We start from the raw sequence: 16,900 nt of genomic DNA, 5'->3' as shown, positions 1-16,900 counted from the left end.
TTTAGGATGGGACGACATTTCTGATTTTAATATAGACGATGCTGTGGCATACCTAACTGGTTTTATTATTGACGCTGCAACAAAATGCATTAAACAATTTAACGGACTGGCAAAGAACCGTTGCATCCCATGGTGGAATGACGAATGTTGAAATGCACGCAAAAATCAAAACAAAGCTTGGGGATTGCTTCGCAATTCCCCAACAGCTGAAAACCTTATTAATTTCAAACAAGTCAAATCTCAAGGCAGGAGAGTACGTCGACGTGCAAAGAGAGAGAGCTGGGAGCGGTACATATCTAGAATAAATACTTACAAGACGAGGCAAAAGTGTGGAATAGGGTGAAGAAACTAAAAGGTCGGGAGACGAACCCCCTGCCCTTAGTAAGTACCCATGGAGATGGCCTGGAAGACCAGGCAGACTGTCTGGGGGAACACTTTGAGTATATCTCCAGTGCATCGGATTACTCATAGTCATTCCTGAAGTTCAAAGAATGCGCATAGCAACAGCGCCTTGATCGGAAATGTGCCCAAAATGAAGATTACAACCGCCCGTTCAGTTTAGCTGAGCTCAAAACTTCTCTTGCTTGTTGCAACAGCTCAGCATCAGGTGGTGACCGTATCATTTATGAAATGATCAAGTACCTGCATCCTGAAACACAGAAAACACTGCTCTCACTTTTTAATGTCATGTGGGCCGCTGGGTATATTCCATCTTCTTGGAAAGAAGCTGTAATTAATACCCATACTCAAACAAGGTAAGGACCCGTCCTTACCTAGTAGTTACAGGCCTATCGCTTTGACAAGCTGTTTCTGCAAGCTCTTTGAAAAGATGATAAACCGGCGCTTAATCTATATCCTTGTAAGCAATGGACTACTAGATCCTTACCAGTGTGGTTTCAGAGAAGGCAGGTCGACTGTAGACCACCTTGTCCGCATTGAGGCAAATATAAGGGATGCCTTCATACACAAACAGTTTTTCCTCTCCGTATTTCTTGATTTGGGAGAAAGCATATGACACCACATGGTGCTTTGGTATTATTCGAGACCTTTCCACTATGGGTATCCGCGGCAGTGTGCCGAGTATCATCGAAAGTTGCCTTTCTAACCGCACATTTCGTGTAAGGCTGGGCCATGCCTTGTCGAGGTCTTTCACCCAGGAAACTGGTGTTCCACAAGGTGGTGTGCTAAGCTGCACACTCTTTATTGTGAAAATGAATTCTTTGGGCATGGCTATCCCACGAACGATATCATACTCTGTATATGTAGATAATGTGCAGCTTGGTTTTGAATCATGCAACTTAACTATCTGTGAACGCCATGTCCAGCATGCTTTAAATAAAGTGGTGAAATGGGCTGACGAAAACTGTTTCAGGTTGAGCCCACAGAAAAGTACCTGTGTTCTTTTCACGAATAAGAGAGGAATAGTACCACGCCCTGCTATTGAGCTCTCTGGTAGCAGATTACCTGTAAGCGCCGAGCACAAGTTTCTCGGCATCATACCGGATTCGAAATTGACATTCATCCCGCATAATAAATACTTGAAGGATAAGTGCCTCAAAATAATGAACTTATTGAAACTTCTATCAAGTACAACATGGGGCAGTGACAGGAAATGTCTTTTGAACTTGTATAGGTGTCTTGGCGGCTCACATCTTGACTATGGCGCTATAGTATATCAGTCCGCTACACCAAGTGCTTTAAAGATGTTGGATCCTGTCCATCATTTAGGAATCCGCCTCGCGACCGGAGCCTTCAGGACAAGCCCCGTAGAAAGCCTTTATGCAGCAGCAAATGTATGGTCACTCCATTTTCAGAGATCATATAGCAGTTTTACATATTTCCTTGAAGTAAATTCTAACTGCGAACACCCCTTTTATTCATGCATAAACAATATGACCGATGCCATACTCTTCAATAACCGACCTGCAGTGAGAAGACCCTTCTCTTTGCGCGCAAGGAACCTCGGTGAGGAAATGGGTGTTCCGGTGCTTGAACATTGTCTTATGGCTTCAGCGAAACTGTTACCGTCATGGCAGTGGCAGCTGATAGAGTGTGACACATCCTTTGTAGAGGTCACTAAACATGCGCCAGAGACACATATCAAAATGCATTTCTAGGAGCTCCAGTACAAGTACTCGTGCACAGAGTTTTACACAGACGCTTCTAAGTCGCATGCCGGGGTGTCCTACGCAGCCATTGGTCCATCCTTCTCGGAATCCGTTGTACTGCACCCTGAAACAAGTATATTTACAGCTGAGGCCCATGCACTATTGTCGGCTGTGAAACATATCAGAAAATCAAATCTTCAAAAATCAATTATATTTACAGACTCCTTAAGCGTCATAAAAGCCTTGAAGTCACTCTGTAAACACAAAAACCCTGTATTTACTGAGCTCTATTCCATTCTCTGTAGAGCATATATGTCTAACCAGCATGTCATTATATGCTGGGTACCTGGCCATAGAGGCATCAAGGGGAATGTACTAGCTGACGAAATGGCTACATCAATCACCTCGCAAGCTATTATTCCTACGGCTGCTGTCCCTGTCACAGATCTGAAGCCTCTCTTACGGAAGAATCTGCGAAGCCACTGGCAACGCTTGTGGGACATGGAAGCTACGAATAAGCTTCACTTGATTAAGCCAAAGTTAGGTTTCTGGCCCCCGAAAACGAAAACACGATCAACTGATGTCTTGTTCTGTCGACTCGGGATAGGACACACCTATGACACCCACAATTTTTTACTGACCGGAAATGAACCTCCAACGTGTGGTAGATATGGTGAGAGGCTGACCGTTCTCCACGTCCTCCTGGAGTGTCGGGAAGCCGAAGCTGAGAGAAAGAGACATTTTCCCCTTGTATATCACCAGCACACCCCTCTCCATCCAGCATTGTTTCTTGGTGAAGAACCGTTCTTTGACACCAAAGCAGTTCTGGATTTCTTGAACGATGTCGACTTGCAAGTTTTTAGCCCCAGAAGTTCATAGCACATCCTCCTCTAGAGGATGCCGCTGTGATGGTAGCCTTGCATAGCACATGCCTACAGGCCCTTGCATCCCAAGGACTCTGTTAAGGCAGTAGTGCTTATTGGAAAAAGTATATCTGTGAGATATATCACTAAATCATCATTATTTCACTATGTGTATTTCGTGTCCATTGTACAGCCCATTAACCATCGGCATAGTTTTATCTTGTATAGGTTTTATGCACTTTAGAGCGACTGTTTTTAGGCCCCTTTACAGCCAACGTAACATCTGCCCTTCGTTATTCATAGCTCCATTGCGAACGCATTACCACCGGCCTGGTGCTCTTTGGCCACATTTGGCCCTTGCGCCACAAAACACCACATTCATCATCAGCAGGGGATTACTGAAAAGTATGTGTATCTGGTGGTTGTAGTAACGAGGTTTCACTGTATAATTTTTGTCTCTCTTGCTTGCATGCTTTTCTTACAGGCAAGACAGAGTCGTGGGCTCCAATGCCTCTTCTCCTGGTGCTGTCAACTTGCGGAGGCCTCTCCCCATTCCACATGAAGAACTTGGCTACGGGAGCACCCTCTCTTGTGCGGCCCCCCGAGCCTCTACTGCCAAATGGCCAGCGCAGGCCCATGGGTTAGTGTCTATGTACTTCATACTCACCTGTCCAGGGGCACCAAAAATAGAAAAGGAGTTCTGACACATATTTTCAAATTTCTAAAAACTTTGCCACATGCTTCTGTGCAAGATGAGACTTGCTAAGCATGATGGTTGAAACATAAGATTGTTATATTTAATATACAGCAGAACCCCATTGATACATTTTCAAGCGACAGCTCTGAATGGCTGCCAGTACAGTTATTAATCGAACGCCACTTCAACGAACGTCATGCTAACTGGGCCTTGCACGAACTTGACGGGTGCCTTCCTATTTGCAAACCGACAACAAGCAGCAAACGATACCAAACCCAAAAGTGAAAAGGCACCCGTACTTTACTATCGGCGTCAACCGCGGCTGACTTTTGCTATGCCGATGACCGTGCCGAGTGGTGCTGAGTCATGTGATGTACAGTCACCGCTTTTTATCTGTCGCACAGATTAGCCAGATGATAACGAGCTGATTATAACCCACAGAAACCACCTGCCACAAAGATAGAGAAACCTTCCTGCTTTCTGGAAGGAAACTGGAAAGCAGAGCTTTCTAAGCTATAGAAGATTTACATTAAGCACAGTATGGCCGGCTATTAAACAGAAAACCACATCGGTATTCAGGAGAATGCTGGAAAATCAGCGCGCGGCTGCTATTGGGGCTGCGGGCCATCCTTCAATGGCTCAAATTTCTCGTTTTCTTTTTTAAAGTGCAGCTTTCTTTGCCTTTTCCTTTGACTTTCCCACTGTTCCCGCTGATGTGGGATGCTGTGGCGCACATGGCTTCAGGGTGGTGGTGTCAGAGAGTGTATATACATGACAGGGCTGAGTAAGAGAGGAGAGGCAGAGAGGAAAGGGGACAGGAGAAACTTGTTTTGTCTGCTAATGTGCTTGACAGCTGTACAGTCAACGACCGATTTTTCGGACCCTCTAGGGAACGTAAAAATGTCTGAAAATTCAGGCAGTCCGAAAAAATGAATGCATGCAAAAAAAAAAAACGCACCTTTTTTTCTTTTTTTCTCGGATCTAGAGGTAAACGGCGAAGTACCAGGCTTCCGAAACCCTGCCAAAGCATCAGTGAAGTGGCTATAAAAAGAGGCGTTCAAGAACTCTGTAGGCACCCGACTGCCGGTTTATTATGTACATGTGCATCGTCGGGCAGCTGGTGTTATTGCTGCAGTGGCTTGAAGAACTTGTTGATTGTTCTTTGGACGGCGTTCTGGTTGCATGCGATCATATTCGCCTCAATCTGAGCAAGGGTCATGTCAGCACTGTACACCGATGCCGAACTCCTTGCTCACGTCAGCCTGCGATTGGCCGCTCACGACTTGTTTAATAATGGCAGCTTTCTTCTCCATCGTTAACCGACGGTACTGTTTTCTGCGCTTCGTTGCCATCGGCGAGGACGACGAAGACGGAGTGGGGGCCATCGAAGGCAAGCGAAATCCTCAAGTTGCGAATAGTGGAGTTCGCTGACGAGCGTCGAAGCACCTAGGCCTAGCGACGCAGAGCACACTCGACACAACAGCACAACCATACACCACGCTAGCCAAAACGTGGCCTGTACAAACAAACAAAATGGCGCCGCTCCGGAAACTCCGCCGGAGGCGGAAGTGCGGCGATGAACATAGCCAGTGTGGCCAGACCAAATCTGTGTGTGACGGCTAGATTCGGCTAGTTGTGGTTCAAAGCGGTGATATGCTTCGGCTGCATGTCGATTTCCTTCGCAAGGGCGCTGCGCAAGGAGCCAAAGGACCTTCCGTCTCGTCAAAAAGTCCGGAAAATTGGACGGCGGGGGGTTCGAGCGTCCGAAACTTCAGATGTCCTTATACATTGATTCTATGGGGCTTGTGGCGGTGCCGCGAAGACGTCCGAAATATCAGGCATGTCCGAAAATTTGGGCGTCTGAAAATTCAGTCGTTGACTGCAATTATCCATGACTCCCTCAGAAGCCTTGCAGAAACTGCAACGCTTCCCTTTTTACTAACTTGGGAGGCCAGAGGGGACGCAGATATAACTGTAGAGAGGAGAAGAGGGAGGACAAGAAGCAGTTCTATACAAAAGAGGGGGGAGGTGACGTGAGAAGACAAGTAAACCCCACTAATATAGGACAGCAGTTGCAGGGAAACGGGATAACCTTAAATTCAAGGTATGGTACTTGTTGCTATTTGTGAAAATAAACGCCATACAAATTTGTCAAGGGAGTAACTTACGCAGGGTGTGTAGAAGCAGAGTCGCATTAATTAAAGCGCACCACAAGGTCCAGGAGACACTACGGAAATGCTCGACTGTCAAATCAGCACTTCTGTGCCGACTGCATTAGCTTTGCGGCTATGTCATTGCTAGATGTTGTGGATTTGTTCCAAATTGCGGCAGCTGCATTTCGATGGGGGTGAAATAGAAAACCACATGCACTTAGATTTGGGATGTGCTAAAGAACTTCACGGTGTCAAAATTAATCCGGAGTCCGCCACTACAGCGTGCCTCATAATCCGAGTGTGGTTTTGGCGCCTACAGCCCCATAATCCGATTCAAGTGTAATCCTTCTGCCACAATGCGATGTGCCATGTGAGGCAATGACAATGCGCAGCCCTCTTAGAGGTTATAAAATATGGTGCACAACGCCTCGTGCAAACACCTCTCCCTTTGTGTTCTGCATACTATGCAGACAAACAGCAGTGGTGCATGCAAGGTAACATTTAACATCAACTCACCACTCTCGTGTTAGCCTAAACGTTGAAGAAATTAAGCTTTAGCCATCAATACCACCGCTAATTATCATCAATCAAAGCATCCAGCACGGAAAGTTTCGCTTACATCGATTCCCACGGTGCGTGGGATCTGCATAATTTTTTCTTTTCAAGGATTTCGCATTTCACTACCCTTTGGCACGGACACCCAGGAGCCAGACTTCATCGTTATAACTGATAATGCGGCATTGGGGCGTTGTAGTAAGCGGATTATTTCACCATGGAAAACATACAAAAGTTGACAGTCTAGCAGCTTCTCATTGTTGTAACCAATATATTGTTAAAACCGGTATCATTGTAAATGGGTTCGACTGTATTTGATATTCGACTTTTCTTGATTCGATTTAATATTCGTTTCAAAATCGACTACAGTCAATCCCGAATATATTGAATGCGAAGAGCGCTAAATGGTTTGATATATCAATAATTAGAAATATAAGATATGCCTACCTGAAGCTTCTCCAAGATGTCCGCCAGTCTTGGATAGCTTCCTGAGATCGTGAAAAGCGGAAACTTGCCGATTTGCTGCTCCAAAACTATTTACAATGCACAAGTGTTGACTTATTTTTGTTCATGAGTGTCGCTCGCGCTGCAGAATGGTCGTTGCAAAGCTAACCCCAAAATCCTGCGTCACCCAGATGCCTGACAGCGGTGCTTCTTGCGCTTGTCAAATGCATGGTGCTTATTTTTTAGGGGTGTGCGATTACTGAGTAGTACATTTCGAATCGAATATAGAATATAAAAAAATTCAACACAAGCTTCTGTGCTTCCAGACTGTGCAAAAATGGTGCTGCACGTGCTCAGGATGCTAATCACATTATATAACAAGAATCATGCTAACTACCAGTTAATTAAGTAGTGTACCTGTGAATCGAAATGTATAGTATGCTCTACTCTTATTAATGGGAACGCCAAATTAGTATGCCAGTGGTGATAAAACTCGGCTTGTATACGAAGGTCTCTAAAATATTTTCTATCAATACAATGTCTGTCAAGTAGAATTAAGTGCTTTTTTCCCTCTGAAGCTGAATAAAGAGTGAAGTTGTCCTAAATACCAATGGGGTTTTAAGTTAGTTAAATAGTGGGCCATACTTGAGATTGCTTCATGGCAATCCTCAACTGCTTAGAAAGTATTGCTTTCCTGTGCTATTCCAGAAAACAGGTGGGTTTTTCCGTCTTTATGGCAGGTGGTTTCTGCGAGTTATCGTCAGCTCATTAAAGTCAGTCTGCGCAACAGAAAAAAGTGGAGAATATGTATCATGTCTCTCGGTACCGGTCATCGCAGTCATCGGCGCCTCGTGTCGACTGCGGTTGGCACCGACTGTATAGAGTTTTCAAATCGGAAGGTCCACGGCAAGTTTGTGCAATGTCCCTTTCCCCTCCCTCCACTTCTTTGTTCGTCTACATCCATCTGCTGTCTGTGTAAACGCATATGCATCTGCAGCCGGGGGGCGTATTTACAATTGCTAGTCGGTACAGTGGGGCGGGGCGCTTGCGGAGACGACGGACGTTTGTGCGCATGCACGAGTAAGAGCGGGTGCGAGAGAGGACATGTGTGGACTTTTGCTCCTTGAATATACGACTCTGCCTAGGCACTACATAGGAGTTTCTTAGCACACGTTGTATGCGTTTGTCCCTTGGCGGTCCGGCAGAAGTCGCGGTAGTGCTGAGTTAGCATCGCAGGTTGGCAGCTGGACGTAGTTATATTTATTCAATTGTGTTTTTTACTAATTAAAACAATGGGTCATTATTTCGCATTATTGGCGGCGCCTCCAGGACACCAAAGTGGCAACGGGGACATCAAAGCTAGAACCCGGACTGGTCCGTGGGTTGGGGCTTGCCGAGGCCTGTGTGTGCCAGGGGAGTATAAAATCGGCTGTCCGCCATTGCGGACAGCCAATTTTTATGCGAACACCGCTTCGGCCTCCGCGGCCCAAACCCACAGGCCGCCCTGCTTCCAGCTTTGATCCTCCCGCTACCGCTTGGGTGCCCTGGAGATCCTGCGCCGCCTGCTTTAATATAACCTCAGGTGCTCTCCTGAGGCCTCCGTTTGCCGGTTACATGTTCCCTCCTGGAGCAGTGCTTGTGAAAAATGCAATCTATCGTCGCGACTAAAAAATCGACCCACGACTTGTGCAACACCAGTCAGAACCTTGCCCCTTCAGACAAAGCAATCAGCAAATGGGGCGTCCGTGCCCACTGCTCACTGCGCGGGCAGCCAGCGGTGGAGTGTAAACAAACTGGACCACACTCCACAATGCCGGCATGCCTAGGGGACAAACGCATACAACACGTGTTAAGAAACCTCCTCTGTTGTGCCTAGGCAGACTTGCATCTTCAAAGAGCAAAAGCCCCCAGATTTTCTCTCTCGCACCCGCAGAAACGTTGAGCGCCGTGAGAAGCGCCCCGCCTCGCTGTACCTACTAGTAATTGTAAAAACGCAGCCGGGGGTTAGCGCACTGTAACATGATAGTTTTGAGCCTGCCGTGTAAAGCCAAAGCTAGTCTTGTGACGGGTCACTCGAAGCTATAAAAACAAACCGTTGTGCACCACGAACGGTGTTCAGAATGAGGGATCACCGTACGGTATTTTGCAAGAATAGCGGCCGTGACATGCAACGGTTATCTTGTGATCTTGCTTTTGTTGGCGAGGCAGTTTGTGGGCTTTCTGAGGGTCGTGCAATAGCTGTGTATAGATCTGCATTAACTTGGTAACCGTAAGTTTAGTCGCCGCCACCCGCTGCCACTGCTCCGATTAGGCCTAACGGGCTAGACAATGCGACCAAGAGTGTAGCCATGACAAGAATTTGCTGCTGGTCGATGTGATAATGGGCTGCAAACAGTCACGGAAAGCTTGTTGCTGATATGTTCCTACGGATGGCTCATGAGTGATCAGTTGCAAGATTATGTACCGTATTTACTCGTATAATGATCGCACTCGCGTAATGATCGCACCCCTGAATTTTGTCGTCAAAATTCGATTTTTTTTATTTCCCGTGTAATGATCGCACCCTGAACTTGCCGCAGCGATATGTCGTGTGCCAAGTCTAGCTAATAATGATCGCTCTTACCATCTGTCGAATGCTACGCGAACGACTCTTCAAAAAAAACCAAGCGGTCTGCATGCACCAAACATTCTTAAGTAGATGCCTCATTTCATTACTTTCATCACTTTTCGCACTTCCATGACAAAAGGAGGTATACAACCAAACTTGCCTCTATTATGTGTAGGCTTTATAATGGTTGTGGTCAACAGCAAAAAAAAAAAGGCGCCTTTCGATTCCTCTCATCTGCACTCGTGGGCTCGCAACAAATCGCGAGCGGCAACAATAGTAGCCACGTTTACACTGATACGTTAAAAGTGTACCTTATTCATACGCCAATTTTAGCTTGCGTAGTGATCGCACCCCTGAATGTGCATCAATTTTTCTGACGAAAAAGTGCAATCATTATGCGAGTAAATACGGTATACTGTTTAGATTGACGGCTGTTGAAGCGGCATTTGGGTCCATGGTTGACCAATAGGCAACTACCGCGAGCATTCGTGCCAAGTTCGTCTGTTTGCTCACATGTGGGTAGAAAGCTCCAAACTGCAGGAATCTGCAGGCGTGAATACTTAAGTCGCGTATTCGAAGTGATCAATGTGCCTTCCGGTGGGTAATCGACGCGATCATCGCACATGCTTTCATGCTTTCCACACATGCTACTTTTGTTGTTCCCTTTGTTCGTGTGGCATTAATCGTTTTGATCAGTATGGTCAACCTGGTACCAACAAATATTGCACGCTTTGGGAATGCTGCGTGCGTCATGGCATCGGTCACGGCCTGGTCATTATGTTTTGTAGACATTGTCTTCTCACACCTACATCACGATTTGGCCTGTAATTTGTGGGTGCACATCGGAGTTTTATTCAGTGTTAAACATAGTGAGTATAAAACCAGTTCACTAGCATTCCACTGATGCTACTGGACAGCTGCTGCATTGTCACCGCAGCACAATTGTGTGGTTGAACACAACTTAAAGGGTCCTAAACCACCCCTCAGGCTTGATGAAAAAACACATTCCGTAGATAGCATATGCTGCTGTGAACATCTCTGCCAAATATTGCACTCGTGTTCGGTCAGTGGGGTTTACAAGCAGAGGGCGAGGTCATCCTTTGTCTCGAACTCTCTCTGCTGCAGCCTTCTCCTCACCCGTTTTGGGGCTGCTGGTGCATGCCATAATTCATCATATAGGAGATTCTTATACATGGCTGCTATTGGGCAATAGCTGACAATAATAAAAAAGCATGAGCAGATGATAGCTTGCCCATGTACGAATAAAGTTCGGCCATACTGCTTATCGGTGTCGTAGCTGTCGGGTCTCACCAATTCTGTTTAGTCTGGAACACTCAACTTGCCTTGACCTATGCGAAACTTAACCCCATACCACACGTACACTATGCCTGCCGCACCTCGTGGTGAATGGCAGTTAGCATCTGCAAGAGACACGTGCCATTGTGTGCTCACTCCCAACCGCTCCGCTCTAGACGTGCTTCGTGCTGAGCGCTGCAAAGTTGGGTACAATCTGGATTTGCCTGCTATCTGTGCAGGACAAGACTCCTCTGCACAACATAGCACGGCCATCCTGGAGCATGCGAGCATGCACTGTGCGGCCCTGCTGTGCGCTTACAGTTGTACGTAGCTGTGTAGCTACGCTTGCTGTTTAGAGTGAATACAGTCGAACCCACTAATGTCGATAGTTAATTGCCAAGAAAATCCCATGGTTATAACGAATAATTGTTATAACTGGGTTGGAAAAAAAAAGTCTGCATGGACAAACATCAAAACATTTTACTATAAATTATCATTAACAGATATTTCAAGATATCACATTTCTAGTTAAGTCAAAACTTTTTCCGGCTGTGGTGTCAACCCACGTGTTTTTCACCTCTTATCTTGAAAAGCTTTTGCGCCGGACTCCGAATATCTTGAAATCTTGACTTGGAAAATACCAGGGAAAAGGCAAAAGAGCAGTGTTGCTTGCTCTCACTTTTCACCTGGCGGGAGCTTGCTAACAGAGCCAGGCGCTGCGCTGCTTTCTCCGCTTTACTTTCCCCCCTTCTGTCTTCTATCACAGCTCACGCACACTTGCTTGGCTGCTCACTGCCATTTTGTTGTGGCCTCATGCAGCTTCGGTAAGCTGAGAGTAGTTTTTTTTTTTCACCCCCCCTCCTCATTTAGGATGCTGTCAGTGATGCATCAATGTGGTCTGTGGGAGATACGGGGTTCTCCTCCGTACTCTTGGGACAAAGGAACGACAACACAGTAGTGCAAACAGTCACAAGGGCATTTATTGCACCTTTCATAGATCAATGCCAGCTAGCCGAGTTGCTATCCACAAAACATGCCGATGGGCGCGCGACAAATCTAGAAGTCCGACTTACCGCGACCGCATTGCGAGCGAATATGTTCGCCCCATGCTGGATCCCAACGCCTGGTCGTTCGCGTGTTCGGTCACGCCAACGGTCGTGCGTTCGAAGGCGGCCACGCGAGGCGGTCTCGCAGAAGCATGGTCGCAGCGCGCGCGGAATGTCCACGCTGTTCGCCGGCTCGCCGGGAAAGAGACAGCGCCTTGTCCCTCGGCGCCCGAGTAACCCGGCCGCGATGCGACGGTCGCGCCATCTCTCGCACCGCGCTTGTACCACTCCGAGCGCCGCGGGCGCCAGGCCACGCGAGCCGTGCGGGAAAACAGCATATCAGGGGATGCGTGAGAGTCGCGCATCCCCACAGGTCACAGCGTATTAACCATTACCTTAAGAGAGAGAAAACATCTTTAATTAGCCTAAAGATGGCTCTATTTGCAGGACTGGTTCCCTCTTGACAGGAATCCATGTGCTGTCTTGCCTACGACCGCCCTCTCAATCAACATGATCTGGTCCTAGAGGCAGGAGCTGTACAGCAGCGTCTCTCTGCTCTTGGGGGTGGGGGGTAGAGGAGCCAAGTCTGGATTTTGTTTGCAATCTACGAGAATGTGCCAGAAGGTTCCTAGCTGTTCGCAGTATTTACATTGTTCGTCATATTGAGTAGGGAACATGAGATGAAGCCTCCTTTGGTATGGGAACGTGTTGGTTTGCAACAATCTGAGTGTTATCTCTTGAGTCTGATCAACACTATATCAACATATTGTGAGATCGCAATTCGATAAGGTTGCTTGTTTTATGCTCGCAAGATGATGAGGCGTAAATGTTTTGTCACTCGTACGTGCACGTCTGCTAAAGGCGTGACAGTTACACTCTTCTGCAGTTCAGTTTCGGTTTTTGAATTGAAATTGTCCAGAATTCATTACAATGCAGAAAGTAGCAACGTCAGCTTTTTGGATGTCTGGAACTGGTCATGCAGGGATGACTGGCTTCAAATGTTGCATTAAGATCAATAATTTTGGCTCTTGACACAGTGCCAGTAATGCCGTTGCCTGTAGACGCCAACAGGCCTGTTGCTGATGTGAACGTGACGGAGAGTATTAGTGGCCACATTTTAGAAACGCTCTTTGTGGTCTGTGTGCCACCAGCGAGCTTCTGTTTTCGTGATTTCGCTTATCTCGAAATTTTTTAAGTTCTTGCAGCTTTCAGTCAACAGGGTCTTACTGTTAAGTATTAGGCAGAAAGAAGCATACTACAGTGGAACCCACTTATAGCATTACTGGTTTTAACAATACTTGGATGTAATAGTAAGCAGCCCAGGCACTGAAATTTTGTGTGTGTTCTATGGTAAAAAACTGCTTACTACAATGTTCCCATGCGACATAGTGGCTATAACAAATAAACCTTGGTATGGGGTAGTGTCTGCGCCAAAAAGAAATCAAATGTGAAATATAGGGGGAAAAAAAAAATAGAGCCGCTTCGCTACACCTTTCTTTGTACTGTGCAGCCTGCATGGCATGCCTTTGTTGCCCCTCAGCCCCCGCACGGCTTTGTTGTCCCTTTCTTCCGCCCTCCGACTTTGGCAGAGGGTGGAAGGTAGACTAGAGAGAAAGTGTGCCATGCCGGATATGGGTGTGGCTGTTGCTCGTTTGTAACAGGGGACATTGAATGGCGAATTGGAAAGGTAAATATCGCACTCAAAGTATCTATGGCTCATACTAGGTCTCTTTGAAAAATTATTTCGGTGATACATTCCTGGGAGGTACCATACTGATTCCAAGGCCTTTTGTGGGCTTCAAAGAAATATGGTTCGGGACCCCTTTAAGGTCATTAGCAATGTCAGTGTTTTCCTTTCCAATCTGGTTTGGTGAACACTAATATATTGAACTTTTCCTTTCTGTACAAGGCCTGTGATTTATTTGTAATCATGACTGTGCTGTGACTGTAGGGTGTGGCAAGAGCAATGCATACTGGTGTTACCATGTGACCCTGTCATGCAAAGTGCTACAGAAAAGCTTTGACAGTGGCCTGAATGCAACCTTATGCCTTCTCTTCATGCTCAAGTGCTGAGGCTCAGTGCACTTGTACATTAAGGCATTCTTCACTGTTTTTTGCCATGCATTATCCGATCAGTATACGGGGAAATTTGAAGCTGCAAAGAAATCATCTGAGAATGCTTCAATTGCCGTAAACAGGCATTATTCTTTATCATGAATGCGTGACAGCTGGGAACTTTCATAAAACAAAGCCATGTCTGCGAGCTTTATTTCATTTGGTTTAATTACATTTGCTTCAAGTGGCCCAATCACGCTGGAATTCTTTTCTTCCCTTATACTTAATACAGTAAACTCTCAGTTGTACGAACGTCGGTTTATTGAATATTTCAGAATAAAGAACTTTTTAAAAATCCCCGGCAGTTTTCTTATAGATTCTATGCAAAAATGTTTCACTTAAACGAATTTCGGAACAGTCAATATTTCAGTTTAACGAACTCTCTCAGAGTGGCAAGGCTTGCACTGCACTGCAGGCGGAACCGATGCCCGACCTCATCAAACCGCCGCTCCAGCGGCAATGTAACGTCGCTGGCGCTACAGCGCCCCTGGGGCAAAGCGGCGGCGTGGAAAACGAACGGCAATGAGGCATGGCTTCTGAGATCGCCCGCACAAAACGAGCAAGCATGTAATCTCAGAGGCCATGAACAAAGTAACATTGCTGGCGCTTACAACGTCGCCAGAGCAAAGCGGCAATCTGTCACCCCACAAACCACGTGGTGTGTGTTTTTTTCCGACCGGCTAGTCGTGGCATGGTCGCCGTCTCTTTCTTTCCAGTCTCGTTGGTTCCGCGTGTGCACACAAACGACCCACGTGGTGTGTTTTTCATTGATATGTACAAATTCCATTTCACACATTTCTAATACTGTGGATGCCATGTCTTTTGCTCCGTGAATTGCACTTCAAACTTTTGACTCTGTATGCCATGTCTTATGTTGGTCTAGTGAATATTCAGTTTAGTGAACTTTCAGTTAAGTGAACTATTTCCTTCGGTCCCTTGACGTTCACTCAAGTGAGAGTTCACTGTAGTTGAAAACAAAGCTAGTCTGTCTTTTTTTTTTTTTTTGCAGCCAACCCTCCACAGCCACCAATGCAACAGGCACCGCAACTGGTGTCGCCGACTACATCAACTGGCTTCTTGCCTGTTGTTCACGCTGCTGCCTCTCCAGCAGCAGCTTCAGCTGCTCCTGGCAATCGTATCAGGTATGTGTCCTGGCAATCGTATCAGGTATCAGGTTTGTTAAAGGGACTTTCAAACAATTGTGACGGTTTTGTGCAAACATACTGATTCTTTAGTGTAGGTCCTTCTGATCAAAAAGTGACACACTCAGCACTCAGTGCAAGGAGTGTAATTTTTTACAGTTGAACCCACTTATAACAATATTCAAGTGCCACGAAAATTCCATTGTTACAACCAATAATAGTCATAAATAGGTTGCATGAAAAAATAAAAATAGGGGGATGGCAGATTAAGCGTTTCAGCGATTAAGCTGTTTGCAGAACTGTGCTGAATGAGGAGCTGGAGGAGCCAGCGAGCAACATGCGAGCAATCTGTGAGCACCACAGTTGGATCGGTCCATTCGTGTTTCGGAGGGTGGGGCTGTGTAGAGCTATGGGTGCAGCCCATTCGTGTTCGAAGGGGTGGAAGGGCGACTGGAGAGAGCTGCGCGGAGATGGCTGGAAAATGAGCGCGCGGCAGCTGTTGGAGCAGCGGCCCATTGTGGAGCGGCTCGAATTTCTCGTTTTCTTTTTTTGTTTTCAAGAATTTCGCATTTCACTACCTTTGCTTGGACACCCAGCAGCCAGACTTCATCGTTATACATCCCTGCCGCAGACCTAAAGCCTTTTCTACGCTGTAAATTGAGGAATCATTGGCAAGGCGAATGGGATACACAAGTAAAGAATAAGCTTCACATAATAAAACCAAAACTGGGAAACTGGATAAATGGGAAAATAGCAAGGTACAAGGAAGTACTTCTTTGCCGATTAAGGATAGGCCACACATACGGTATCTACTCTCATCTCTTGACTGGGGGCGATCCTCCAACTTGTGTTAAGTGCGGCAATAGTCTCACAGTCCTCCATGTTCTTATTCAGTGCCCTGTAATAGAAACAGAGAGGAAAAAGTATTTTCCTTCTGCATATCGCGAAAATATACCTCTTCACCCTGCATTCTTTCTTAACGATGAACCGTCTTTAACCTGCAAGTAGTTTTAGATTTCTTAGCCGAAACCGACACCCTGAAAATCATTTGGCCAGGCAACTTTTAGCACATGACTAACAGGCCTGCATTCAAGGGCTCACTTGGAACTCTGGTTTCATTGTTATGCTTTGTTGCATCATGTTTTTAACGAAAGCCCATTGTCATAGCCCGCATCACTACCCAGTCAGCGCCATTATTTTAGCACGTATCTATTCTACGCCACTTACAGTGGAAGTTTTTAGGCCCTTTTACAGCCATATCACATCTGCCATGATGAATTCATTGTGCACGTCATCCATAATACATCGTTAACATTACCACTTGTCATGGCGCTCTTTGGCCAAACCTGGCCCTTGCGCCATAAAACACCACACCTCATCATCATTATCACTTTATCGTTATAACCGATAATGCGGCATCGGGGCATTGTAGTAAGCAGGTGAATTCACCATGAAAAACATACAAAAATTGATGGTGCAGCAGCATCTCATTGTTATAACCAATATATTGTTAAAACCACTATCGTTATAAGTGGGTTCGACTGTATAGGGTTTTTAATATATGCTTCACTACTGATCGCAGCAATGCCGCTCCCCTGAGTTTTCAGCTGCCCCTTTACAACCTACACAGCGGGATGTCATTTGGGCGAGCTCTCCTATTGACTACCCATGTTGCATCACTGATCATTTTTCCAACTTTATGATGAACAAAAGTTGTTCATAATAGTTGGAATATTGGTTAACTTGTTTCTTTAAAAAAAGTAACAGAAAGAGAGCACACAACAATAATTTATCACTGCACTCGAGCACTTCCAGCACACAAGTGTCCGCTTGTGTTACAACGTGCTCCATATTGACGTGAGCTGCCCGCTCA

At 46.1% G+C, this 16,900-nt stretch overlaps 1 protein-coding gene across 4 annotated transcripts in view; it reads left to right on the top strand.

Moving 5' to 3' along the window:
* Positions 1-16,900, top strand: part of Nup214 (nuclear pore complex protein Nup214) — a 356,899-nt gene that overhangs the window by 48,815 nt on the left and 291,184 nt on the right. For all 4 annotated transcript variants that reach the window (XM_055063139.2, XM_055063141.2, XM_050195519.3 and 1 more), the window contains exons 11-12: positions 3,456-3,611; positions 14,895-15,027. In XM_055063139.2, coding sequence (XP_054919114.1) covers positions 3,456-3,611; positions 14,895-15,027 — 289 coding nt within the window. The remainder of the gene's footprint in view (positions 1-3,455; positions 3,612-14,894; positions 15,028-16,900) is intronic.

This window comes from Dermacentor andersoni, chromosome 1 (genome assembly GCF_023375885.2).
Source record: "Dermacentor andersoni chromosome 1, qqDerAnde1_hic_scaffold, whole genome shotgun sequence".
NCBI classification, from domain to species: domain Eukaryota; kingdom Metazoa; phylum Arthropoda; class Arachnida; order Ixodida; family Ixodidae; genus Dermacentor; species Dermacentor andersoni.
The sequence above is the reverse complement of the archived record's forward strand: the minus strand, read 5'-3'. Positions and strand labels throughout refer to the sequence as shown.